General features: G+C 46.2%; 1 protein-coding gene across 1 annotated transcript in view; it reads left to right on the top strand.

Annotated features, from left to right (window-relative positions):
* DNAH9 (dynein axonemal heavy chain 9) overlaps nucleotides 1–27,302 on the top strand; it is a gene marked incomplete at both ends in the record, with an annotated part of 219,762 nt that overhangs the window by 70,452 nt on the left and 122,008 nt on the right. Inside the window, 7 exons of the mRNA XM_082326558.1 lie at nucleotides 3,274–3,439; nucleotides 4,760–4,862; nucleotides 6,347–6,586; nucleotides 18,835–18,996; nucleotides 19,811–20,007; nucleotides 23,395–23,557; nucleotides 26,491–26,614. Coding sequence (XP_082182684.1) covers nucleotides 3,274–3,439; nucleotides 4,760–4,862; nucleotides 6,347–6,586; nucleotides 18,835–18,996; nucleotides 19,811–20,007; nucleotides 23,395–23,557; nucleotides 26,491–26,614 — 1,155 coding nt within the window. The remainder of the gene's footprint in view (nucleotides 1–3,273; nucleotides 3,440–4,759; nucleotides 4,863–6,346; nucleotides 6,587–18,834; nucleotides 18,997–19,810; nucleotides 20,008–23,394; nucleotides 23,558–26,490; nucleotides 26,615–27,302) is intronic.

Below are 27,302 nucleotides of genomic sequence, written 5' to 3'. Positions count from 1 at the left end.
TGCCCTCTGAGACTGATCTGCTTGCAGAGAAGTGACAGCACAGGCTCAGCCCGTGCTGTGTAAACAGGGGCTGTGTCGTGGGGCCAACGTCGGAGCTTTCTGGGGCAGATTTGCAGAGTTTCTGGGCCTCCTGGTGCCCACCCTCCCAGCCTCTCCTGCCTGTCCTGACCAGCCCCACGGCATGGTGCCCATGCCTCTGCCTACAGTGTGAATGCAAATTATTTGGGTTACATGTCCTTCAAGTAAAAAAATGGGTAAAATCTCACCTTTTGGCCAGTCTTTGAGCCCTGAGTGGTGTGATGGTTAGAGCCTCTCTTTTCCCCTCCCAGGTGCCTCTTTTCCTTTTCTCCCTGTGTGGGGTCTCCCTGCAATGCCCTTGAGCTGGTAAATGGGCTGAGCTGTCTGTCTGTCTGCCCAGCTGCCTGGGTGAGGGAATGCACACTCATTTGTCTCCATCTGGATGGGGTGAGTGTGTGCAGGTGTTGAGATTTATACAGGCAGACCTGGCAGCGCATCCCTATTTACTCTGGCCGTGAGCTATGGGCTGAGACGGCGACTTTCTTCCTCTGCAGAGAGGAGCAAGTCATCTTGCGTGGGGATGAAGATGTGGCTGTGAGATTTGCATTGAGAAGCATGATTTATATTGCTTGGCCTGGTTGCCTACTGCTCATTTTTTAGAGTTAATTTGTCCCTTTTTGTGTAGTTTGTCAGTTGGCTGCTTTTTTTTCCCCAGCAGGCACCTCTTTAAATTTGTAAAACATGGATACAAAGCAGTTTTGGAATGTTGTTTGTTTTTTTTTTTTTTACTTAAAAACCTGAAAGTCAGTAATTTCTTAGACAAGGTGCCTGTTGGTGCAGAGGTTTATAAGGTGCAGAGCCCCTTTTGGGGAAGAACAGCTATGTAGTTCAAACCATCCTTGCAAGCCCTGTGGCTTACAGAAGTGCCATGTGCATAGGCATTAAAAGGAGCCAGACACCCTCTCTGCTCAAGCCTGGGGCCAGTTTGAGGGTTTGCTTTGGTGTATTGTGACTGACTTCCACCCTCTGTGGCATTTTTTGCTCTCTCAGCCCATTGCCCTGGACCTCTGGTCTGCTGCTCTCTCTGCTTTGTGCCCTCTTGGACCTCTGCTCCTCCTTGCTCCTTCTTCAGACGTAGCCCTGGCTTCCACACATTCCTGCCCTGCTCCTGTCATTCAGCGCCTTTCCACTCCAGATCTGCCTTGAGAAAATTGCAATAAATGTTCTTTTTTTGGTTTGAGGTTTTTCCACCCCTCCTTGATCAACAGCCAGCAGGCAAGAGGAGCCGCACTTGCTAAGTCTCGTTTGCAGTGACTGTTTCTTTCAGGTGCTAATTTGAGTATGTCAGGATCTCAGAGGCAGAGACATGGACCCTTTATTATTATTGTGAGATACGGCTTTGAATTAAAATGCAATTTTCACAAACATGTCACTTGATCCCCAGTAATTGCATTTCAGTGTGATGAATCTCCTGCATACTTGTTTAACCTCAAAAAGGGCTGATTTTATATGTTAATTAAGGACTAATTAAATTTAAATTAAGTGCTTATTTGAAACACTTAATTTAACTTGCTACCAGAAATTTCAAATATTGTGGTTTTATTGAAAGGGGAGAGAGACTCCACTGAGGAAAGATTCATCATTTTTCTTAGCACAATTCCTTCCTTTGTGCAGCAACTGTCTATGACAAGAAATCAGCTGAATTTTGAGTAGTGGGAAAGACAAGCTGTCTGCAATTCACCGAAGCTGTAAAAAAATGGTGTTTTAAAAGATTTGTGGTCTGAAAAAAACAGAATATAAATCTTCCTTAATAACTTTTGCACATGATAATGAATGGCTTAAGTGTACGTTTTCACAAGGAGATTTTTAGAAAAGTTCCCAGTCCCATTTGCATTTGCCAGTCTTCCCTAACTACAAGGAATTGCTACTTACCATGCTGCTATACAGCACCTTATAGGTCTGTTGGCAAACCAAAATGGTGTAAATGAAACAAATTCTGCCTCCGTCTTCGGGATAGCAGTGAGCCCCTGAGGCTGAGGATGCTCTCCAAGTAAGCACATGGCAGAGACCCCATCCCAGGGTCTGGGCAGAGGAAAGCGGCTTGTGTTTGCTTTTCCACTTACTGAGTCAGTAAAGGTTGCTTGAGCTGCAAAGGGATCAATAACCTATAAAGCATTATGTGCAGAAATGTGGGGTGATTTTTATTAAATATCACCCCAGCGTTATAAATATTCCCCATATTTTATAATCTAGACCAGCACATAACTTCAGCCTTCTGCTAAAACAAATTAAAATCTTCCAAAGCTTTGAAATGAGAAACTTTTCTCTCTGTGCTTTCCCTTGCTTATGCATGACCCTACTTAAAAGTAGGTGGTAATTTGGCAGCTTGTGTTGGAAATTAGTCTTGTCACATTATCTGGAGGTTTGGGTAATGCTGGGGACCGGATCAGGGAACTTGTGGGTGTTTGGTGCATTTAAATGAAAAATATTATTTTGTTTGTCCTGAAGACATCCAGGATTTGGCCCCAAAATCATTTATTACTTCTGTCTAACAGGAGTAAAAAAATGCATCTACACTCACAAAATCAGCTTTGCTCATGGGCTTCTGTGCCTATAGCATCTCCTTTTTTCCTTCCCAGTGCTCAGCCACTACTGCCCGTGTTAACAGTGTGGTCTCTGTACAGCTGGGGCAGGAGGCAGAGGATATTCGCTGCTCTGTTGTATGGATCAGAATAACGCCAGCAAGCAAGATTTAATCTAAAAAAAATACGCAGAAGGGATTCAAAAGGCTTTATCTTGCATGAAATCTTTTGTTCAGTCTGAAGTAGACCTGTTTTTATAGGAGGCTTAGTTTTGCCATATTTTGTTTGAAAGGAGGAATTGAGAGCTTTCTGATTTGGGTCAAGTCAGGCTGAAGAGCTGCCCAAGGGTCCCTGCCAGCCCTGTGCAGGGCTCCCTGCTGCTCTATAGCCACAGCTCGGGGACAGCCACCATCCTGCTGGTGAGCAGCATCTTGTGCCGAGGTCAACTCTTCCTCCCCGAAAAGCAATAAACAGCCCAGATGCCAGCTGGAGGGGGCCAGGGGCTTCCCCCTGTGCTGCGAGATGAGCCTTGCCTGTCCTGTGCATAGCTCAGCTCCTCCTGGGGCAGCTATAGCTACACACAGCATGGTATCAAGCTGGGTTGAGAAAACATTTTTATTTTGCAGCAATGACCCCTCCGGTAGCTTAGCTTTTCACCTCTGCCTCCATACAGGTGTGCTTGAGAAGCCTCTGGATAAAAAGGCTGGCAGAAATTATGGCCCTCCAGGTACCAAGAAGCTTATCTACTTCATCGATGATCTGAACATGCCTGAAGTGGATGCTTATGGCACAGTGCAGCCCCATACGCTGATCAGGCAACATCTGGACTATGGCCACTGGTAGGAGGCTGCTCGGGCTTGGTCGTCCGAGACGCTTTTTTTTTTCAGCTCCAGTGTTGGGGATGGGGTTTGAGAGGAGGTCAAAGCGTGATTCCCCTTCCCATCCCGTATCTGCCATCGCATCCACCTGGGCTGGGCTGGAGCTGGCTCTGGGTGAACCAAGAGTTGTGCACCCTTGGGGTTTCCCCTGTTCCCAGCAAACAAACTCACTTGCTCATAGCCTGGTCGAGAGGAACTTTGCTCTGCTCTTGCTGCGGCTTGTGACTATGGTCCAGTGCAAAGCCTGCAAGGGGAGCATGATGCTCAGCCTCAATGCCCTGTGATATGGAGGAAGGCCATGGATTCGGCCTCAGCTGGGAGGAACTGCCCCTGCTGTGAGCACCTAATATTGTTTTCAGTCAGGCAGCAGCAAACAAGCATTTTCGAGGCAGAGGTAATTTGAAGGAGAAACAGTGACCGTGTTTTCGGAGGAGATCAGTGCATTTTACACTGTAGCCAGCAACACTGCGTGGGACAGCAATATTTGCAGCTCTCCCCACGCTGCATGCATGCCTGGGCTTGGCCAAAAGGTTCCCAAGTATGGAGACAGTGGAGGGGAGGCAGAAATTTTGGGCTGTGGATGTCAGGCAGTCAGGCAGAAAGAGGGCTCTGCTGCTTGCATGGGGGCATTGGAGGGACGGGGGGACACAACATGCTGTGTGTCCCCTCCCAGGCATGTCCAGGCTTTCTGCCCGTGCTCTCAGCAGCACCCACCAGGGTGTTGCACACTTGGTGCCCCCTTTTGCAGCCCTGTGGGACTGCAGCTCGCTCCAGGGATGGTGAGGAGTGAGATGGGAAAAGCTCGCTGCAACCCTTGGGCTGCCCTGGCCCTGGCACTAATCCTGCTGGGGCTGCTCCTGGGGCTGCACCCCTGGCTCTGCTGGCAGATTCCCCATCCTTCCCATGCAGGCAGCGGGTGGGCAGCTGTATCTGGCAGCAGGCAGCCTGCTTGCCCCTGTCCCAGGCTGGCTTGAACCAGATGCACTGCTGCAATTTTCTACAGTTTCCATGCAGTGACTGGTACAACCTGTGGGCTTTGCTCAGTGCTTGTTAATAGCTTATAGAAATATTAGCTACAGTTGTTGAAGCTGAAAAATTTCCACCAAGAGCAGGACTCATGTGCCAGGCCATGTACAGGCATGCAGGCAAGCCTGGGCCCTGCCTTGGTGAGATGCAGAATTTGACCCCACCGAAGACAACTGGACATTGGCAGCCCGTGGACATGTGCTCTGTTGCTCGCAGGCTGTGGTCACTGTGCCGCTGCTTTTGTTTTGCCCAAAGGTACGACAGGACCAAGCTGTCACTGAAGGAGATCACGAATGTGCAGTACGTGTCATGCATGAACCCAACTGCGGGAAGTTTCACCATCAACCCACGTCTGCAGGTAAAGCTCTGTGCCATAGCAGGCACACTACTGATTTTATTTTGGGGTGGATTATTTAAGCGCGAGGCCAGAGGAAAACCACTGGCAGATCCCACTGTCATTTTATCAGTAGAAATGGCGTGAATCTGTTGAGTGACTGTAATTCCTAATGGTGAAGCAGCAGACTTGCTCCCTTATTCCATTATTTGTTTTTCCTCACATTCTGCTGCTCAGTCGGAGGAAGAAGTCACAAGTTGCCAGCCAGCTTAACACCTACTTTCAGGACAGCCTTCTGGTTCATGCAGACAGATTTTGCCTTCATTTAGCTCATATTTGCCTCTGGAACATAGTTCATTAAAGCCTTCTAGTTTCTAAAACTTCCTGATAGAGTTGTCAGTGTATTCTAATTAAAAGGAGGTGTAGGGGGCGGAACCCAAACAAACAAAAACAAAAAATTCCCCCCAAAACAGTACAAGTATTGATGGTAACAGAAGTATAGATTTGGGAAGAGATCTTAAACCTCAGGGCTTGATTTTGCGGAGCTGTGAGGCCTGATCTGGGTCATAGAGCTGGTTATTATTAGTTCTGAGATCACTTACCCTTTTCTCCAAGCCATGAGGAGTGGCAGAGCCTAGTCGGAGGCTGTTCTCTGTGCCTGCAGATCAAAACCACTGAGCAGGTCCTGTTGGCATCCGAGGGGGACAAATGGCAGCCAGAGGGGCAGTGCCCTTCCCAGCTGCGTGGTGGGTGTTTGCCATGCTGTAGGCAGAGAAGCTGGGCATGTGAGCAGTAGTGGAGAAATACCCTGAGAAACGGGTGCCCATGCAAGAGCGCCCATAACTCGGTGGGGTAGCTGCTGCAGGGACAGGTCCTGCTCATAGCACTGCAGGCAGGGACCTGCCAGCTGTTGGGGAGCCTGGATAGCAGAGAGCAAAACTGGTTCCCTCGTGGAGAAATCTCATGACAAGACTCAGCCCAGGCCCTGGCTCCTCTTTAGTAAGGGACTCTGATGTGTTAAAAAGAAGCGTGCCATGGCTGGAAACGGGCATCTCTGTCTTTGCAAGTTCCAAATTAATAGTAGTCTTCTGGGAGATGGCACCTTCCAGGGTCTGTTCCTAACAGAAACAGCGCCTGGGCTTCATCAGAGGTCGGTGGGACCTTCAGAGACCTTCAGCTCTTCAATGGACTGAACTTCCAGTGTAGCAGTTGTGAAATGCAGTTGAAAATCCCTTGTTTAGTGAGCAGAATGATGTCACTTGCCAGCTGTTCTCTGCTGGGAAATTGGAAGACCCTTGTTCAGGTGGACTGGAAGTCATAGAATCATAGATCATCCCAGGTTGGAAGGGACCTCAAAAGATCATCTGGTCCAACATTTTGTGGGAAAGGCTGCCTAGATGAGATTATTTAGCACTGTATCCAATCACATCAAGTCCTCAAGGGCATTTTGCTTGAGAGGTGGTTGCCCATATCTCTGACCGTTCCACGTCTTCCTTTCTGTTCCTCAGCGTCACTTCTGTGTCTTCGCTCTCTCCATCCCTGGTCAGGAGGCCTTGTTCAGGATCTACAGCACCATTTTAATGCAGCACCTGACAAGTGGGAATTTCTCAGTGGCTGTGCAAAAATCAGCTCAGCAGCTGATTGCCCTGGCCCTGGGACTGCATCAGAAAGTAGCTGCTACTTTCCCGCCAACAGCTATCAAGTTCCACTACGTTTTCAACCTGAGAGACTTCTCCAATGTCTTCCAAGTAAGTGCAGTTACTGTCCTGTGGCATTTGGAACTTGTTCTGAGGTCATGGCAGGCTGTGGACATGTGTTGCCCTGGCCCATCTAGCCTTGGTGAGCCAAACGCAGTCTCCCACCTAGCAATGACACAGCATGTGTGTCTCCTGAGTAAAGGGGATGACCTTGGGCCACTCCCTAATTCCTGATTGGTTTTGGATGGATTCCAGAGCCATCACCCATGGCTTTGAGGAATATCAGTTAGAAGCTTATTTACTTTCCAGCCTCCTGTGGTCAAGGGGAGGGAAGAATAGCTCCAGAAGGAGGTGCAGGTTTTGGGTGGGTTGAAATGCTCTGTCTGTAAAAGGGACCAACTGAAGGGAGCTTTGGGCTCCTGACTTCAGCACTTAAGTGACTGTTGGTGAGTGTGATGGAGCTGGGCTTGTCTTTGTGAACCTCAGTTCTACATGAGAAAATGTGGGGACTAATGGCACTGCTCCACCACACAGGGAAATTATTTTATTGCACTGAAGCAGGTGGTGGATACTTACTGGGCTACTACTGGTCCTGAGGACAGGAGAGTGGTAACTAGTTCAACAACTGGTCTGCCTAGAGCCAGTACAGTTTGTTGGCCTATACTGGCACATCCTCTTACCTCCTCAGTGGTCAGGTACTCAGCATGTGCATGAAGGATGGCATTTAAAGAGCTGATAAACAAATCAAAACCAGCTTTGACTTAATTGCTGAAACTGAATTACCACTGGAGCCGGTTCTGTACCAAGGGGAAGTTGTTCAGCTTTAGAAATGTTTTCTTCCAACAGTGGAGATTCCCGTCGTGTGTGTGTCATCCCCGCCCCCCCCCCCCCCGCCCCTGAAATCTCATGCTTTGAAGCAGTAGATATTACTGCTTAAAGAGCCTTTCAGAGTTTAAGGCTGATTAATAAAGTTTGAGAAAGTTCTCAGCAGCCAAATCAAGAGGTTTGAAATACCATAACCTGTTGTAAAACCTCAGTTTGTAATTTGTTGCTGTCCTTATTAATATCTGTTTTACAAAGTAGGTATTGAAAGTTCGGTGCCTTGTGATCTGGTCCATCAGACAGGAGTTGAAGTAATGACAGGCAATGGCAAATCCAAGAACAGGACCTTGAAAAAGTTAATAACTCCATTGTGTCAAGAACGAATCAGACCTGTCACCTGTGCCCAGCTAAACATCAGCAGCCTTTGACGCTAGATGTGGGTCATGTTAAATCCTGGCTTCTAGTTAATCTGTGCTTTGAAAGGCAGAGAGAGAGAAAAGAAGCATTTCAATGGGAAGCTTTAATTTTAACTGTAGTCTGCTTGAAAGGTGCTAAGGTTCTGGGATATTACAAAATGTCCTGCTAGATCTAGACGCTGGGCCAGAGGGTAGGAGCAGTGACAGGAGCTGAGATGGCTTCTCGTTTATCACATGACTGCAGGAGTGGGGGAGTCTGGCTTCTTGGGCTCATAATGTTTATTTAAATCGTGGTTCAATTTTTCTGGAAATCCTTCCTGACCTTTTGCTATTCATTCTTGCTTATTCCTTACTTTAAATATTCTTGGGTTTTTGAGATCTTCTGATTTCCTGTTTAGCTCTGCGGGAACACAATTTTTTTCCTGAAATTGAGTGTGAATGAAGCTCTGGACTCTGGGAATGCATTTCCATGTGTTGCATTCAATACATCTTCATATATTCATAATTTAGCTTGAGCTCTCTTGTTCAACCCCCTGCTCAAGCAGGGCCAACTTCAAAGTTAGGTCAGGCTGATCAGACAAGTTTTGAATGTTTCCAAGGCTGGAGTTCCCGTAGCCTCCCTGGCACTTGCTGCACTGCTAAATCCACTCTATGGTGAAGTTTATGTATTTTTATTTCAATTGGAATTTCACTTGCTGCAATTTGTGTTTGTTGCCTCTTGTCCTTTTGCTATGCACCTCCAAAAAATTTTTTCTGTCTTCTCTATAACTCCCCATTAGGTAATTGTAGACAGCAGTAAGATTCCTCTTCACCTTTTCCCTGGGCTGAACAGACCCATTTCTCTCAGCCTTTCCTTGCATGTCCTGTGCTCCATCATTTTACAGTCTTGGTGGCCTCCATTGAACTTGCTCCTGTATGTCAATGTATTTCTTGTACTGGGGGACCCAAAAGTGGATTGAGCATCGCACAGCTTTTCTCCAGTTTGTCAAAGTCCCTCCCTTTGGTGTAATAACCTCACTGCTTGGTCAGCATCATCTGCAGACCTGCTGAGAGTGCACTGCCCGGGTCATGGAGGAAGGCATTAAATAATACTGCCCTGGTACCAACCCCTGAGGAACACCGCTGGTAGGTAGTTGGCCTCCAGTTAGAACTTTGAGCCTCATGGCCCAGCTGGTTCTCCACCCACCTTGCAGTTCATCCAGCTGGTCCATGTTCTTTTGTGATGCTTGATGTGATGGCATCTGGGAAAAAGAAAGAAGAAAAAAAAAAAAAGACGGAAACAAAACAAACCAACTGTCGTGGTTTAACCCCAGCCAGCAACTAAGCACCACACAGCCGCTCGCTCACTCCCCCCCGGTGGGATGGGGGAGAGAATCGGAAGAGTAAAAGTGAGAAAACTCATGGGTTGAGATAAAGACAGTTTAATAGGTAAAGCAAAAGCCACACGCACAAGCAAAGCAAAGCAAGGAATTCATTCACTACTTCCCAGCGGCAGGCAGGTGTTCAGCCATCTCCAGGAAAGCAGGGCTCCATCACGCGTAACGGTTACTTGGGAAGACAAACGCCATCACACCCAATGTCCCCCCCTTCCTTCTTCTTCCCCCAGCTTATATACTGAGCATGATGTCATATGGTATGGAATAGCCCTTTGGCCAGTCTGGGTCAGCTGTCCTAGCTATGCTCCCTCCCAGCTTCTTATGCACCTGGCAGAGCACAAGAAGCTAAAAAGTCCTTGACTAGTGTAAACTCTACTCAGCAAGAACCAAAACATCAGTGTCTTATCAACATTATTCTCATCCTAAATCCAAAACACAGCACTCTACCAGCTACTAAGAAGAAAATTAACTCTATCCCAGCTGAAACCAGGACAGTATCCACCCCTTATTCCATACCATTTACATCATGCTCAGGTCCCACATTATCCAATACATCCTCATTAACCACCACCCCACTTATTCTATGGACCACTCCTGTAAAATGTCTGTAAAATGTCCATAAACATCCACAAATGTCCACATAATGTCCATTGGGTTCATTTAGTCCGTGACTGGGCTCCATCGGTGATGGTGATCACTCAGGACAGGAGAGGTGGTGTGTTGCGTGGAGTTATTGGGCACCAAAGCCAGCTCAGGTCGGGTTACTGCTGCACTTGCACTGCTTCTTGTAAGGCTTCTCCTCCATTTGTTCAGGTGGTTCCTGCTATGGTAATTCCTATAACATGCAACTCAGATCATGGGTTACAACAATTTAAAGGTATTTCCATTACAATCTCCACCCCTGGCCACTTTGGGCCAGGATTAACATTGCAATGAACTCCTCCCCTTGCTCCTAGCCTGGCTAGCAACAAGGGGTTCCTGTTATAGTAATTCTCATAACATGCAACTCAAATCCTGGGTTACAACAATTTAAAGGTATTTCCATTACAATCTCCACCCCTGGCCCCTTTGGACCAGACCATTGGGTTTAACACTGCAATGGACTCCTCCCCTTGCCCCTGCTTCGGCTTGGACTTATCCACAGACTGTAGTCCCTTAGGGGTTTACCTGCTCCAAGTGGAGCCTTGTCTATGAGCCACAGTCTCTCCAGGGGTATACCTGCTGTGGCATGGATTTATCCACAGCCACAGTCACTTAGAGGTGCACCTGTTCCCACATGACCTTCTCCATGGGCCACAATGCTTTCAGAGATATACCTGCTCCAGCGTGGCCTTGCCCGCAGCCACAGTCTCTTCAGAAGTAAACTTGCTCCACCATGGCCTTACCCGCAGCCACATTCTCTTCAGAAGTAAACTTGCTCCACCATGGCCTTACCCATGGCCACACGCTTTGAGGTGCTCCAGCATGACCTCATGCACAGCCACTGATGCTTCAAGGTGTACCTGCTGCAGCACGGACTTATCCACAGCCACAGATGCTTCGAGGTGTACCCTCTCCAGCGTGGACTTATCCTTGGGCCACAATCCCTTCAAGAAGTATACCTGCTGTGGCACAGACATAACCATGGCCACAGACTCTTCGAGACATACCTGCTCTGGTATGGGCTTATCCACGTCCACAGGCGCTTTGGGGTATCCTGCTCCCACATGGACTCATCCACAGGTCACAGTCCCTTTGACTCGAGTTCACACTGGAGTTCCAGCCTGTCCAGTACAGCAGTGCAGAAACAGCAGCGATGCCCTGGCCATCTGCCAGCCCAGGGCATGGCCGTTGTTGTTATCAAAATGTTCCCAGGCACAGCACAGTAAGATGATAAGCAGTTCAGCAAGTAGCAAAAGCAAAAAGCAGCCACTAACGAGCACTATACTCTAATATACAGTAAGGCAAGCAAGCCCCATGGCAAGTACAGAAGCCTGCTGATTAATACCTAAAGAGCAGTAACAGCTATAAATTCAATCTAGCACATTCCAATTAAATCTGTCATTATCTCGAACCCTTCGAGCCCCACGTTGGGCGCCAAAAAAGGACTGTCGTGGTTTAACCCCAGCCAGCAACTAAGCACCACACAGCCGCTCGCTCACTCCCCCCCGGTGGGATGGGGGAGAGAATCGGAAGAGTAAAAGTGAGAAAACTCATGGGTTGAGATAAAGACAGTTTAATAGGTAAAGCAAAAGCCACACGCACAAGCAAAGCAAAGCAAGGAATTCATTCACTACTTCCCAGCGGCAGGCAGGTGTTCAGCCATCTCCAGGAAAGTAGGGCTCCATCACGCGTAACGGTTACTTGGGAAGACAAACGCCATCACACCCAATGTCCCCCCCTTCCTTCTTCTTCCCCCAGCTTATATACTGAGCATGATGTCATATGGTATGGAATAGCCCTTTGGCCAGTCTGGGTCAGCTGTCCTAGCTATGCTCCCTCCCAGCTTCTTATGCACCTGGCAGAGCACAAGAAGCTAAAAAGTCCTTGACTAGTGTAAACTCTACTCAGCAAGAACCAAAACATCAGTGTCTTATCAACATTATTCTCATCCTAAATCCAAAACACAGCACTCTACCAGCTACTAAGAAGAACATTAACTCTATCCCAGCTGAAACCAGGACACCAACCAACCAAACAAAAAAAAACACCAAAAAAGCAAGGCCATCTGAGCTGCCAGGGCCTGTGGAAAGATGGAGAATTGGTGGATGTAAGGCTTGTAGGTCGGTGCATAATGCCTTTTTCAAATTCCTTTTAATCCCAGACAGAGTCAAACACTGAGTGCATAATAGCTGCATATATAAAATGCATTTGGGGATTGCTGTTTTACCAGCTATTCTGTAATTATATAAGCAGCCAATGATAACTGTTAAAGGCACAAACTGTATGCAAATTGCAGCTGTGGAGGAGTAAACCCCTGGACTTGCTGCCTCTGTACTGTGATACTGCTGGCTCTGCACAGATCGTTAACAATGGCTCCATTTGCAATCTGTTCAGTGGCTCTGGCATTATCATACCATCTTACATATTAATACTCTACCTAAACATTTAAGTAGGGCCTTACAAGCCCAGCTTGATTCCCGTTGTCAAAGCTTCCTGACAGCTCTTATGACAAGGAGTCCTGTGCTAATTGTCTCATTACAAAACACTCCAAGAACCTGTATCTTAATTGCTTCAGCTAATGAAGAATGAATGAGTTTGGACCTGGTATGCATGTCAGTGTTGCACAGAACAAGGAAGACTGCCCCAAAGCAAGTCAGCAGTAATTCCTTCCAGCAGACAGATACAGGAACTTATTGCTTTCATGTTTGTCCTCCTGCACCCAATATCCATTGCCACCTGGCCTGAGCTGATCAGGCTGATGTCTGTGTTCCTCAGTGTGAGGGTTCAGCTGAAGGTGACTCCAGACGGTGTTCAATCCAAATGACAGCAAAATGCCAGAGAGATTTGTCTAGACAAATAAAGGTATTGGAGGTATTGGTGACACCAAAGGGGAAAAGAGCAACCTATAAACCCAGGGACTGAAGGCTCGACTGGCAGCAGTGGGCTGACTTTGTCAAGCATTGTTCATGTTTGTCCTGACTAATTGGAATGATCATCTCTGGAGATCTGAGCATCTGGGATTCCTTTTTGCCTAGCTAGTCATGCCCTCTCCCTCAGCAGAGAAAAACGGACATTTCTATGTGTAGTTTGAGTTCAGCTCATCTTCACGGAAAAACAGAGAAGAACTCAGAGGAACTGTGTTTCTGAAGCACCTTGTTGACAGGAGGTGAAAAGAGCCTGAGGTGACTGTCCTGTTGTCAGACACTGCCACTTTGCAGGTCGAGGGTGGGATTTAGCTCCAGATTAAGATGCTCAGATTCAGGTGTGTGAGGATATTTAGCTTCATCAAAGGCTGGGGAGGGCAGAAGGCTGTCCGGCTCCCCCTGCCAGGGGCACAGGTGTGGTTTCACTCTGTTGCCCAAGTGTGGGTGTCTAGGGCTTTTTGAAACATGGTGGGACATCCCACCTGGGATGCTGTTCAAGGACACAGATGTCTTCCTGTGTTGCACCTGCCTTCCCTGTGTGGGTGTCTTGTCTGAACTGCTTGAGCTGTGTTGCTTTTGACGCTTCCTTGGCTGTAGAGTAGGTGTCCCCTGAGATGAACCGGCTAGTTGTGTTGACTTGGGAAGGTCGTGGGAAAGCCCATGTATTCCTACACAACGATGATTTTATCCGCTCTTCTCACTTGATTTTTCTCTCTGGACTTCACCTTCAGCAGGACAACCCTAAATGCCTCAGCATTTTTCTCAGTGGTGCCACTGCTTCTCTGGCATCAGCTGGCCAAGAGCCATAGGGTGAAACTTTGGTTCAGGCCCTCACATAGAAATAAGCTGGTCTCTCCTGTGTGGCACCAGAGTAATATGTGTATGCCCACCATGGAGGGGCTGGCTCCCCAAAGGGGAACACAAGTCTCCAGGGATGTAGGGACTGGGAGAAGGGCTGTGGGTGAAGAAGGGGAACCAAGGGGAGAAGGAAGCCAGCACCGGGCATGGTTTCTCTGATGAACACACAAACACATTCAGGTCACTGCTGACCTGGAAACCCACTAGGATCTGGATTGAAGGATGCTCCTTTCTGATTTTGAAAAAGAATAACAAGGAGCCTCAAAATCCATGATCATCTTCAACCCCTTGGTCTCATGGACTGGTTTTGAACAGTTACAGAAGTCTCAGCAAGTACTGTAAAACCTATCTGTAATAAACAGCTTAAATTTGCTGTCATATCTTGCAGGGTGAGGAGAGGCTGGAAACCACAGTGGAGGAAGATGGGCAAGAAAGGGATGGAGCAGGATTAGGCAAGATCTGCAGGAATGGCAGCCATGGTTCCTTGTCCTTGGAACCTTAGTGTTACTGATGTTACTCTTGCAGGGGCAAGGTCACTCTTGAGTCCTTTATAACCCTTTGGGCTCATCGGAAGGTGCTATCTGTTACTTTCCCAGTGTAGTGGGTCCTGTCTGTGGTTAAAGTCTGACACTACTTTGCCTTGCATTTCTATGGCACCTTTTCATGTCTCTGGGTCCCACCATGCACTGCAGAGTTAAATTGATTGGTACGCTCCAGGCAATTTACCCTTGATTAAAGAAGACAGGTCTCTGCAGTGACAGAGTTGTGGATTATGCTTTTTAAAAATATATTCCCTGCTGGCTCACACCAGAGAAAGCCCTGTTGCTGTCTTTCTTTCCATCTGAAAGGGTTACCATGGTATTATGCTCTAAATTATATCTGTCATCTCTGTAAAATAATAATCATAGACTCAGCAGGGTTGTATTTTGCTTTTTCTTCCCATTTCTAACAAGATTTTCAAGCAGCATGTCACATTAAGATCTGCAGCAGTTGAGGAGGTACGGCCTCTCTCTCTTCCTGACAGCAAGATGATAGCAGTGGCTCCGGTGTGCCTCGCTCCAGCTGAGCTTTGCCTCCACACAGGCATTAGCGGCCGGTAGATGTCACGCTCCTTTGCACAGGGAGGGATTTTCATATTTACCTGTGGTTGAACTTTCTAAAGAACCCTGCAAACTTCAGGCATGCAAATGCCAAAATGCACCTTGTGCATTGCGTGCTGGTGTGTGGCTGCAGACGGGGGACAGCAGCGGCTGCAAGACTGGTGCAGGGTTGGCAGCAGCTTTGTTCTGTTCCTTGGTCTGGCACAGTTGTTTGACATGACTTAGCCTTGGGCTTGGTTGGGATCTGCTTACCTGAGCCAGTCTGGTTTCAGAGTTTCCCCCTCCTTCTGTCTTGCCCTCTCTGCTATTTCTCTTCCTAACAGTGGCTGGTCGTGGGCTGCTCCATCAGAGGCAGCAGCCACAGCAGCACGTGGTGCCAATGGGGTGTCTGGAGCCTCTTGTCAATCCACCCTAATCAGCATATTTTGAAATTGGTACAATATCTTTAAACAGGACTTTGGGTTCGTGGCCTAAAAGCTGTTGATAGTAATGCTGTATTTGTCACTGTTTTCATGTCATCGCTCTCCTCAAAGTGCTGAGGCTGCCCCAGAAGCCCCAAGAGTAACATCAGGAAAGGAGTGAGCAGGGTGCTTACACCAACAGTGCAGGACGGCTGGAAAGAGGCCACTATGCTGCACAAGTTATTATTATTTTAAATGTTATTTAGACTGCAAAGAGAAAAAGTAATTTATTTTTCTTACCTTTTTATGCCTGGGAGACTTTCTGTTCTGTCACTTTCTGATCACCCCGTCTGTGGGAGCGTGTTAGCTCTCTCTTCCCATTCACCGTGTGCTTTCCCTCCCAGCCCAGCAGGCAGGGGAAGCTGTGCGGTGTGTCCTGGTGCTTCACTCCGCTCTCCGGGTTGCCCCTAGCAGCACCAGCAGGACGCCAGCCAGCCGGCACGGAGCCATGCAGGATGCAAAGCTTAAAATGGGAAGGAATTATCACCTTAGCAAGCCTAGTGTCCAGAATTCACATTACATTGCTTTGGACCCTGATTTCTGGACACGTGTTATAGTTTTGCAGGTTTTGCCAGAATGGCACGAATGTTTCTCATGCTTTTTATTTTATTTATTTATTTTTTTAAACCCAAACATTCAGCTTCCCTCTGCACGTAGGTTTTATTGTGTTATAGGTAGCAGTATGCAAAAAGTCTTTGACTTTCCATGATTGTCCTGTATGTGCAGAGGCCTCTTCTATTTCTATTGGCTATCTATATGCAATATATTTCCATGCAATATATATATTATTATTATATATATATGCAATAATTTATTATTATTATTATTATAATATATATATATATGCAATATATATTTCCAAGCATGCATCTCCTCCATGCATGTCACTGAGAGCATGTTACGGTGCAAAGAGAAAGAAAAATTTAAATGTCTCTCCACACTGGACCATCTGACCGTTTGACTTTGAATATTTTCCTTGAAGAGCTGCTCTGTTACCAAAAATCATTTAGCTGTGTGATGTAGGACTTTTTGGTACTGTGGGCAGTACCAGAGCTGGCCATCTCACTGTAGAAAAATGAGTGATCCTTTTATTTGTGAGTGGCTTCAAATTAAATCTAAAGTACCTGAACTTAAAGATGAAGCAAGTGGTATTGCCTGGAAGCTGGTCTTGCATGGAAGACTTCTGAGGTTTTGGGGGGAACCAATGGTTGTGCAGGGGGATACAACTCAAGAGAGCTGTCTGGAGTGTGTGGCTGTGATAGATGGTTTTTGGAGACCATTCCTGGCCAGAGGATAGTGATGACACAGTATTTGAGGTAATGCTGTGGGCTAGGACTCATTAATGGGTTGGCCTCTTCTCCCTAGTAACGAGTGATAGGATGAGAGGAAACAGCCTCAAGCTGCACCAGGGGAAGTTTAGGTTGGATATTAGGAAAAACTTCTTCACCGAAAGGGTAGTCAGGCATTGGAACAGGCTGCCCGGGGAAGTGCTTGAATCTCCATCCCTACAGGTATTTAAAGAACGGATAGATGTGGTGCTCGAGGACATGGTATAGATGGACTTGGCAGTGATAGGTTAACGGTTGGACTCGATGATCTTAAGGGTCTTTTCCAACCTTGACGATTCTATGATTCTATGGGGCCATGGTGGGAATTGTTCTGCCCCAGGCCAGGGCTGCTAACTGCCCAGATGTGCTGACATTGTGAAGTGCGAGCTGACCGATACTTGTCACTGATGGCAGAGCTCTGATGGGCAACAGAAATATCTCCTGGACTTCCCTCAGCACAGCTGTGGTGGGTGCAGAGCACATGAAGTCCTGCTGGGACACACTCCCTGGCAGGTGGATGGGGTCATGGGTGCTCTTCACTCTCCTCCTTTTCATGGCAGTCATGGGAAAAAACCAAGCAACTGGCTGAGGTCAGGTTCTGCCTTGTCAGAGTCGTGACAGCCCGTCTCCGCTGGCATGTTGATGCATGACGACAACATGGCAGACAAGTCTTGCTGGGATGATTAGCATATTCCCCATTTCCGTGCCAAATATGCACCATCTCCTGGGGTGATTATTAAGCTGCTGAGGAGCCTGTCACTCAGAATTACCTGGTAATAAATCCTGATCTGATGAGTCTCGGCCAGAGGGTGGTGGTTCCCCTGCAGCCTGGCTCCATGCTCCACTGGTGGGGCGGTGGCGATCCCTTTGCACCCCGATGGGCACAGCCACTCCTCTCAGCAAAGGCCTCTTCTGGTGCGTCGCTATTTTATCGCCAATGCCACGACATTTGATATCGTTGCCTAGAGAAGCCTCGGTGTGGTGGAGAGGACTTCTTAACCAGCTTCTGGCCTTTCTGGCGAGGAGAAGCTGAAAGATTTGGCTGAAATACAACCTGAGCACTCAACAGCCAGACGGATAAAAGTTGCATTGATATGACAAAGGGCAAAGGACTATCCATTTTTTGAGTGTTTTGGTTTGGTGCTTTTTTTTTTTTTTTTTTGCATGCTGGCACCACATCCATCACTGATGCAGTGATCCACGATTATGCATCCTTCATGCGTCCCAGCTGTAGACACTATGGCATCTCCTGGAAGCTCAGTCTCACACACGGAGCATCCCCATTGCTCTTTGGGGATGCAGCTGGTTGTGTTCATGGAAGAGCCTGGTAGCTCTGCTGAGAGGAGCGAGGAGGGGGTCAGGTTTCCAAAGTGAGAAAAGGGGAGATGTTCAGCTGTTAAGTTAATAAACTGATTACAGATTTGTGAAATGTGGATTCTCTTTCCTCTGAGGTAGCCTTACACGGGCTTGCATCAAGAACGCGACAACTTTTGTGGCTCGGGGTGTCTTTAGAGTGACTGAGTGATTTTTTTTTTTTAATTTTTTTTTTTTTTAAATCAGTTTAGGACTTGATGGGTTTCACCTTTCTCTCTTTGAGTTGTCAGTTCTTATCACTAATTTTTTTTTCTGAAATAAATAAAGTGACAATTTGGCAGCTGTAATGACAAATGTGAAACCCAAATGATTTGAGCCATGGGCCAGTGAGCTGAGAGGGACTGCTTTACATTGCTTTTAATACATTTTATATTTTATGTATAAATAATTAGATGTTAGGAATAAAAGCTGTCTACTTAATTCATGCCATTGAAAACCCTCCGTGCTGTTAATAGGCTTAGTTATAGGCGACACCTCTTTGAAATATAATTCTTTTATGCATTTTAAAATTGTTCATGGTAAACATACTGTGATAAGCAGACAGCAACTAGTATTTCCTGCCGGCAGAATGCACCTAATTAAAATTAATTGATTAAAAAAAAAAATCATCACCACTAAAATTTCCAAACTATTTTTTTCTTCTTGACAAAGCACCCATGGTGTGGTGTGGGGATGCAAAAAGCCACACGTCTGGGCTGGTGCCTAGCTCTGCATGCTCTTTGCTGCTGAGATCAGGACCACCAGCCCAGCCAGGCTGCGTTCGAGATGCTGTTCAGGGTACCAAAATGAGTATAACGAATATAAACTGCTTCGGGAGACTGGGGGTAACAAAGGACACATTCTCCAGGGGCTTATTCAGAAGTTCAATTGCAGGTTGCTGTAATAACTCTGCATTTAGAGTGATTCAGCCCCATTCTAGTGTGATAGCCTGGATGCTGGGGGTAAGGTTAGTCCCTCAGGTCAAGATGGGGTTTTCTGACTGTCTCTCCTCTCCACAGGGACTTCTGTTCTCTACCCCTGAATGTCTGAAGCAACCCCAAGACCTAGTGAAGCTCTACCTGCATGAGTCAAACCGGGTGTACCGGGATAAGATGGTTGAAGAAAGGGATTATGTTACCTTTGATAAAATCCAGCTGGAGACGGTGAAGAAATTCTATGATGTAAGTGTTGAGGTTCGTAACTGTGATAATAGCGTACATACTCATAGGAAAAAAGTTCCTTGGGAAAGCAAAGTTTGACCGAAGGTCTGCCCATCTCTCACTTGCCTGGAGGGCAACATTCTTGATGGGAGCCCAGGAGCAAAATCTGTCAGCCGTATTCTGGGCTGCCAATGTTGCGATATGGGTAAATGATGCACTCCCTAAGGGCATGGAGAGAGGAGATTTGGGCTCTCTGATTTAATTAAATTCCTTTATTTAAGTGCTTTGAGTCTCATGTGGCAAAAGCGGGAGAAGGGTCAGATCCCCGGTCTTGATGGGAGCAAAGTGAAATGCAGGCACAAATCCTTAGTGCTTTCCCTTTTTCCAAAATATCTTTCAAATGAAAGCTCTAGACTTGCTTTCCTTCAGGCCTGGCGTCACCCAGCAGTGCTGCCATATGAATCACACAAGTATCACTGAAGTGATAAGTGGTGCAGACAGCGCTTTTTCCTCCACGTGTTATCATTGTCCATGCAACAGCCTAACGTTAGGGCTATTGCTGCAGGGCTTTTCTTTTGGCCATATTCTCTTATGGTAATGAGCTGAGTTTGTGTGATACACAAAAAGGAGTCAGAGCAAAGGGAGTCAGTACTGGAGATTTTTCCTTTCCCCCTGTTTCCCTCTTGTCCCTTTTCCAACATGCAGGTGCAACTATATGGACATAAAAAGATATTAGCTAGAACACCACACTTTACTTGGAAAGATGACATAGAGCTGCAGTGTTTTTTCCTAAACTTGTTATATACATTTTTTTTTCCTTTTTTTTTTTTAACAGGACATTGAGGAAACTTTAGAGCAGACCAAGCAAATGAATGTGTTTTGCCATTTTGCTAAAGGCATCGGTGAACCCAGCTATAGGCCAGTTCCAGCCTGGGAGGAGTTGAACCAGATCCTTGTGGAAGCCTTGGACAACTACAATGAAGTTAATGCTGCCATGAACCTGGTACTATTTGAGGATGCCATGTGCCATGTGTAAGGGGATTTTCTGGCTTTATGGTCTCATCATAGCATTTGTCTGCACAGATTGCTTCCATGGAGTTTCCTGGAGGATGTAGGTATCCGTAATTATAGGTGATGGAGTGGAGGTGTGCAGAAACTTCATCCGCCCATGAGGCGTGTCCAGCACAAATATTGTGCTGCTTCTCTGTCTGGTGTTTGGAGGGCACTTTTGAAACCATGAGGATGCCTGGGGCTGTCAGATGGAGGGACTGCATGGTGGTGGTTATTTTAAAGTCTGGGTTGCTGTTATGATATCTTTGGCCCTTGATGCTCTGCATATGGCACAAACATTTATTGCATGTGACAATGTTCAAGTGCTTTGTTGTCTTCACCTAACAGCCAGCTACAGAACTAGTTATACTGGGATTTCCCTAAATGCTTTCACAGCTGGTTTAGAGCCATGTTTACACAGGTTCTTAGTGGGATTTTTGAATGTATATAAAGCCAGATTATGTGCATTCAGGCTACTAGTTTAAATGGATTGAGGCATTTAAACTGCTTTGATCCTTTGAAAATCCTGCTTGCATTTAGACGCCTGGAGGTCCAGATTTCCCTTTGAAAATTGAACATGTGGGACTATATGAAAATAGCAAGCCTCCAGTTCATAGTTACGAAGCTATTTACACGTCTGTGGTGTAGATAGCGAGGCGCACCTCCAGCTTTCAAATACAATTTATACACTTGTTGGGAATCCCAGCAGAGACAGACTTATTTCTGGGTGCTGATATGTAGATCTGACCTTAGATCACTTTGGAAGATGGACCTGCCCTGTAAATCATAGTATTAACTGATTTTGTGTGAAAACATTGTGTCAAGAGGTGCAGATTTGTGACTCTAAGCTAGGAGGAAGCCTCTGTCCTGCTGCACTCCAGCGTGTGTGATTTCAGTTCTTGCTGGACCTGGCAACCTAATGCAGTCACTCTCATGCAAATGAAAAAAATATAGATAAACTGCTGCTCCTTTTAATGAGGTTTTTTAACTGTTTCTGTTCTGAGAGCTCAACAACCTGTTACTTTTGCAGTGTAGTGTGCTGGTTACGCTGGGGCACATTTTCCCTTACGGTATGGGCATTTACTCCTTTGTATTAAGGAGCCATATGCATCCTGATGTCCATAGGCGTTTCTGCTTACATTGCTTGCAGGAAGGTGACAGTAATGTTAATCTTGTGCTCCTTTTGCACTTTACATTAATTGGGATTTGCAGCAGAATCTGGCACTATCCCTCCAGTTAATATTGTGAATAATCAGTTGGGCCAGGGCCAACTGTATGAGGTCCAACAAGGCTCAGTGCCGGGTCCTGCACTTGGGTCACAACAACCCCATGCAACGCTACAGGCTGGGGGAGGAGTAGCTGGAGAGCTGCCTGGCAGAAAAGGACCTGGGTGTGTTGGTCGACAGCCGCCTGAACATGAGCCAGCAGTGTGCTCAGGTGGCCAAGAGGGCCAATGGCATCCTGGCTTGTATGAGAAATAGTGTGGCCAGCAGGACCAGGGAGGTGATGGTGCCCCTGTACTCAGCACTGGTGAAGCTGCACTTTGAGTACTGTGTTCAGTTTTGGGCCCCTCACTACAAGGACATTGAGGTGCTGGAGCATGTCCAAAGAAGGGCAACGAAGCTGGTGAAGGGTCTAGAGCTCAAGTCTTATGAGGAGCGGCTGAGGGAGCTGGGGGTGCTCAGCCTGGAGAAGAGGAGGCTGAGGGGTGACCTTATTGCTCTCTACAACTACCTGAAAGGAGGCTGTAGCGAGGTGCAGGTCTGTCTCTTCTCCCAAGTAACAAGCGATAGGATGAGAAGACACGGCCTCAAGCTGCACCAGGGGAGGTTTAGGTTGGATATTAGGAAAAACTTCTTCACTGAAAGGGTAGTCAGGCACTGGAACAGGCTGCCCAGGGAAGTGCTTGAATCTCCATCCCTGGAAGTAAGTATTTAAAAGATGGGTAGACGTGGTGCTTGAGGACATGGTTTAGTGGTGGACTTGGCAGTGATAGGTTAACGGTTGGACTCGATGATCTTAAGGGTCTTTTCCAACCTTAACAATTCTATGACTCTATGAAAGCGAGGTTTGAGTATTCGGCATGATTTTCACTGGAACTGGGTGAACTTCATTCATTGCATTTGGAAATTGCATTTTGCTGAAATACACAAGTTATTCCATCTCAAACACCTTATGAATGTCAGCTTGAATTTGCTGAAAATTTTCAGTTGGGAAATGAAAAAAAAAAAGAAAAATAAAAAGGAAATGTTAAGGACTTAATTTACGTAAGGAAGTGGGAGATACCTGTCAGTCATCTCCTAATCCAGGACTCATCGTGCACATTCACAAAGCACGCAGCCCTGGAAAGCACAGGCTGTCATCTTTGGGGAGAGCTAGCCTAGAGAATTGAAACCAGGAACATGAAAACACACGTCTGCACAAACTAGATTGCTTTTCTGGGTATAATTTCACAATCTGTGGGAGTCTGCGCGTAGATCATAAGATACTTGAGTTGTAATAAAGCAGTACAGTATTTCTCACAGTTTATTTGAAACATTAATTAGATTAGTCTAGGAAAATACTCAGTTAAGTGAGCTGAATAAAGGCAATGATGTGAAAAGGGGAATGGTACTTGCATTTAAGAAACAGGACGGTGAGGTTTTCACAGGTAGGATCCTCTAAACCCCTCCTCACTTGAGGTTTTAATACATGGGGATATCAGCAATTGCTTAAAGAGCACAAATTGGAGGCAGGCAGAGTTCACCACGCAACTTTCAGAAAGGACAAGTGAACAGACCTGGAAAATAATAGCAAGCTCATTTTTAAGAGTGAGAAAATCTTGCTGTTAAGCAGTGGTGGTTTGGATAAATAAAAAACATGGACTCTGTTTTCCAGACATGTTTTTATGCCGTTCTAGACATATATGAATATGCTTTAACGCATAGCAGAGCTCTTCACCTGAACATGAACCACATGTTCACATTTCACAATGCTTTGTGAAGCGAAACCTTTAGTGGGGAAGTGTATCAGAGCCTTGGATTTTGTTCTCAGTTTTTGCATGTTGATGTAATGTGCTTTTTCCGCTGTCCTCCCTGCAAAGCTGTCCAGGCCTTCACCTTAAAACAGTTCTGTCCAGCAGGACTTGGCAGGTGGAAAAAAAACTGGACACAGTCTGAACTGACACCAAACTATTTTTTTCATCAGCTACGTCCTTTGTATAGGGCTCAGCAGAGATGGGGATTGATTGCTGACATGTCTCTCAGATTGACATTTTTCATCCCATTCAGAATACAATTTCTTAGTGAATAAAATATGTATTGAAAAGCACCGGGCAGAGAAATAGAAAAATACGCTTATTAATGAGAGGTTTTGTATGCTTCGATTTAGTTGCCGCATCAACCGTATCCTGGAGTCCCCCAGAGGAAACGCTCTCCTGGTTGGCGTGGGCGGAAGCGGCAAGCAGAGCCTGACCAGACTGGCAGCCTTCATTAGCTCTCTGGAGGTTTTCCAGATCACTTTGAGGAAAGGCTATGGGATCCCTGACCTGAAGGTAGGTGATTTTTAAGGCTGAGGTGGGGAGGAAGGAAATAAAAAGCAGAAATTGCCCTGAAAACTTTGTTCTGTTGCATATTGAGCGATACCATTGTGAAGATACTTAAAAGCCTCAGACACAGTATTGGACCGCAGAGAGGAACAATGCTTCTTGGAATACCTTGCTGGTGCAGACAGACCTGATGTCCTCTGAGCTGGCCAGGCCTGAGAGCACTCCAGCCCAAGGCTTAGTGTCAGCACTGGGCTGTGCTAATGAACCCAGCGTTGCAGAGATCCACTTCATGCTTGTTCAAGAAACCATAAAGGACCAGAAAAGTTCTGTTTGATTATTATTTCTAATTAAACCGAGATGTGGTAATTAGCTCATCTGTGAGGTGCATGTTGTGCAGTGATTTGGAGTGGAAAAGGAGTAGGAGAGAGTAGGAGGCTTGTTCCCAAATCATATCCAGTTTTTCCTCTGGTATTTTGTATAGGGGAGAGACTGAGTGGATGGTGGATGGTTCACTATAGACAACATGTGCCCGTGCTTGTATTTATGCACAGGCTAGTGAGCTTAGGAGATACAAATCAACATTTTAAAATACCACTGAAATGGTTTAAAAATATTTTAGCTGCTGGCAAAATGATTCTCATTTAAAAATGTCATAAAAATCATAATCACAGTAACTTCACTCCATTCTGCCTGAGAGACATGATGGCCAATGAACACCAGGTTCCTTCCCCATCAGTGGCATGACCTGATGACCTGTGGTTGTGTACAAGTTGTTTTCATTATGTTGCACAAGCCTGTCCCACCATCCATTGGGTACTTTCAGCTCTCCTCTGTATTTTTCAGCCCCACTCGTGGGTTTTTCTAGCTCCTACCTGCCTATTTATTGAGGTAGCCTGCACTCCCATCTAGGAATATAGCTCGATATAAACATTAATAAACTTGTTTTCAAAGCATCTCTTTGCTTCTCTGTCTGTGGAGGTGGAAGATAATTTGATGTTCCCTTCACTCTGTATAAATTTTCAAAGAATTTATGAAATATGGAGACATTTTTTTTCTTAGATATGGAAAAGCAAGATGGTGACAGATTACCCTGTCTGCCATTGGCCCCTCCTGCTGCTATAATTGATCTAATCCAAATTTCCAGTGATGAAAGTAACAAATTATTCTTTTGGAAGAAGCATGTGTGTTTGCTGAATTTCTAAGAGAGTTTCTGAAATGTTGGCCAGTGCATTCCTTCAGGGTCCCCTGCATGTCTTGTATCCTGCTTGGAAGGGCAGGAAGGAAAGGATGGAGTTTGAGCTGGATGATGGTGTTTTTCCCATCTCATGAACAATGTGGATTTCAAAAAGATGGTGTCCCTCATTAGGAGGACACTGTCACCTTTGAAATGAAACAGCTTGTCCATGCAAGCAGGATCTCTGGCAGCATCACTGCACCGGGTGGGAGACGGAAGGGTGAGTCCCTGCTTGGACTCTGGAAGAGAAGGAAGAAATACACAACTGAAAAAATCCATGTTTGCACAAGGTGTTCTCCTCTGTTGCATATGGAGTGACGCACTTCACTTCTAAGAGTGAATATTGTCTATTGATAACAAAGTTTGATAGTAAATGTGACAGTGGTTTAACAAGATTCGATGGCAAGGTACCCTGGATTATTTACTACATAGGGGCGAGGGTCAGACAAGACTGTCAGGGAGACTCTCCCATTGAGTCATGAGGTTCAGAAAGGACCCCCTTGCTTTCTGACGTCCTTCTCGGAGAGGAGTCTAGGTACAGCTGGATCCAGACTTAGCCTCAGACTTGGTCAACGGTTTATGTCTAAAGGATTAGATGTGCACAATCAATCCTTTATGTCACTTAGCTAAGATTTTAACATTTAGCGTGCTATTAGTCATTTACTGAGGATCTGTTGTGGCAAGGAATCTCTCAGCCTCGAGGAGTAACCTTGAGAGGCATCCCTACTCAAGGGGAGATCCTGGCATGCAGCCTGCTGCCATGCAGGAGAGCTCAAAGGGCTCTTGGGCTGCTCACTATTTATGGGGGTAAGATGATTAACTCATACTCATATTTACATACCGACTGCATATGTTAGTTTCTTCCAAATCTGGCTTGAGTCGGGCGCAGACCAGCACTGTGGTCAGGTGGGTGCATGACCATAAATTAGCCCTTGGCTGTTGTGTTGTTATCTGTCTCCCCTGAATCTACCTTGATCCTTGAGCTGGATGCAGCCATCAAGACCAGATGCACCCATCATGGGCACCACTGGTGGTTATCACTTGTTCACAGTTATAGGAAAAGGTTAGGGCAGGGGGAGCACATCGCCACATCCTCTCTTCCTCACAAACAAAAGAATTGTGTTGCAGCACTTCAGGAAAAAAAAAAAAAAAAGTATTCTTATGAAACCAGAGAAATCTACAGCATTGGGATACCAAGGAGCAACATTTCCAATCACTGCTGTCTCTCCCAGTCTCTGTGGTGCTTTGGCCTCCCTGTGTATGTCACTTACTGTACCCACAGCCCGGGGCAAAGTGAGCCTTTATGAACTCCCCTTGCAGCCTCCACAACCAGAGATTGCATTGATGTCTTCAGCCACATCCATTGACCTCTAAGTGTTTCAGCCACAGGCATTTCCCTTTGTCTAGCAGTGCTGGCCAGGGCTTTCTTCTCATTTTTGTGTTATACAGACCTGGGCATAATGTCAAGTATTACTGGGTAATGTCTTACAATGACGATAGCAATAGACTCCCCCATATAACCTGGGAACCTCAGCCGTGAAGATGGAGAGTGGCCAAAGTGCAGTTTCATGCTAATTAATTGCAATTGCTTTGTTCTCAGTTAATGGGAAGATTCTGAAATATCCTGCTTGCAGGTGTGGTACCTAACCCATGCTTTGCAGAATGTAGATGCAACCTCTAAGCTCACTTGCTTTTCAACCTCCAGGCAGACCTGGCAAACCAGTACCTGAAAGCTGGCGTGAAGAACATAGGCACTGTGTTCCTGATGACCGATGCACAAGTGGTGGACGAGCAGTTCTTAGTGCTGGTGAATGACTTCTTAGCATCAGGTACATGTCTCATTGCTTTGATTTCTCCTCTCCCCCTTTTCATGTTTTGCTCATGGCACCATCTGTAGTTCTAGAATGTACAGAAGGGCAATATATGAAGTAAGCTAGAAGATACGTGAGTTAAGCTCTAGAGTGAAAGCAGTGCTAAGGTCTGCTTGGTGAGGATGTGCTCCATCACCTGGTAGATTTTTTCTTTCCCTGATGTCTTCTACCTGGTTTTTCCATACTTCATGGTATACTGTGTGTGGTTGTTAAGTGACATGTCTGTTGTGATATGGCAGCTGAGGACAGAGCCAAGGAATGTATCAACAGATGAGGAGTTTGACCTATGGATCCTGTGCATCCACACTCTAATTGTCTAATAAAATAAGATTGTTCCTGGCTAGAATATTTGACTGGGGTATCTGCAAGTTGGTGAATGATGCAAAGCCACCAGATGACCATGTCTCTGTGTGTCAACTAGCTGCTTATCCCATCCCATCCCATTCCAGTCCTTTTCCTCTTTGTTTTTCCAGATGCATTTAAGTTTTTGAGTTGTTTCTTGCTGAAACAATTGCAGGATAGTCAGTTCACATGCCAATGCTCTGTTTCCCTGCAGAACACGGCACAAGCATGTGTGGATAAGCACTCCCCGTGCTGGGTGCACCACAGCTACGGTGCACACGGGAGTGTGCAGCTGTGTCACCAT

The sequence above is a fragment of the Platalea leucorodia genome (genome assembly GCF_965183815.1).
Source record: "Platalea leucorodia genome assembly, chromosome: 14".
NCBI lineage: Eukaryota > Metazoa > Chordata > Aves > Pelecaniformes > Threskiornithidae > Platalea > Platalea leucorodia.
The sequence above is the reverse complement of the archived record's forward strand: the minus strand, read 5'-3'. Positions and strand labels throughout refer to the sequence as shown.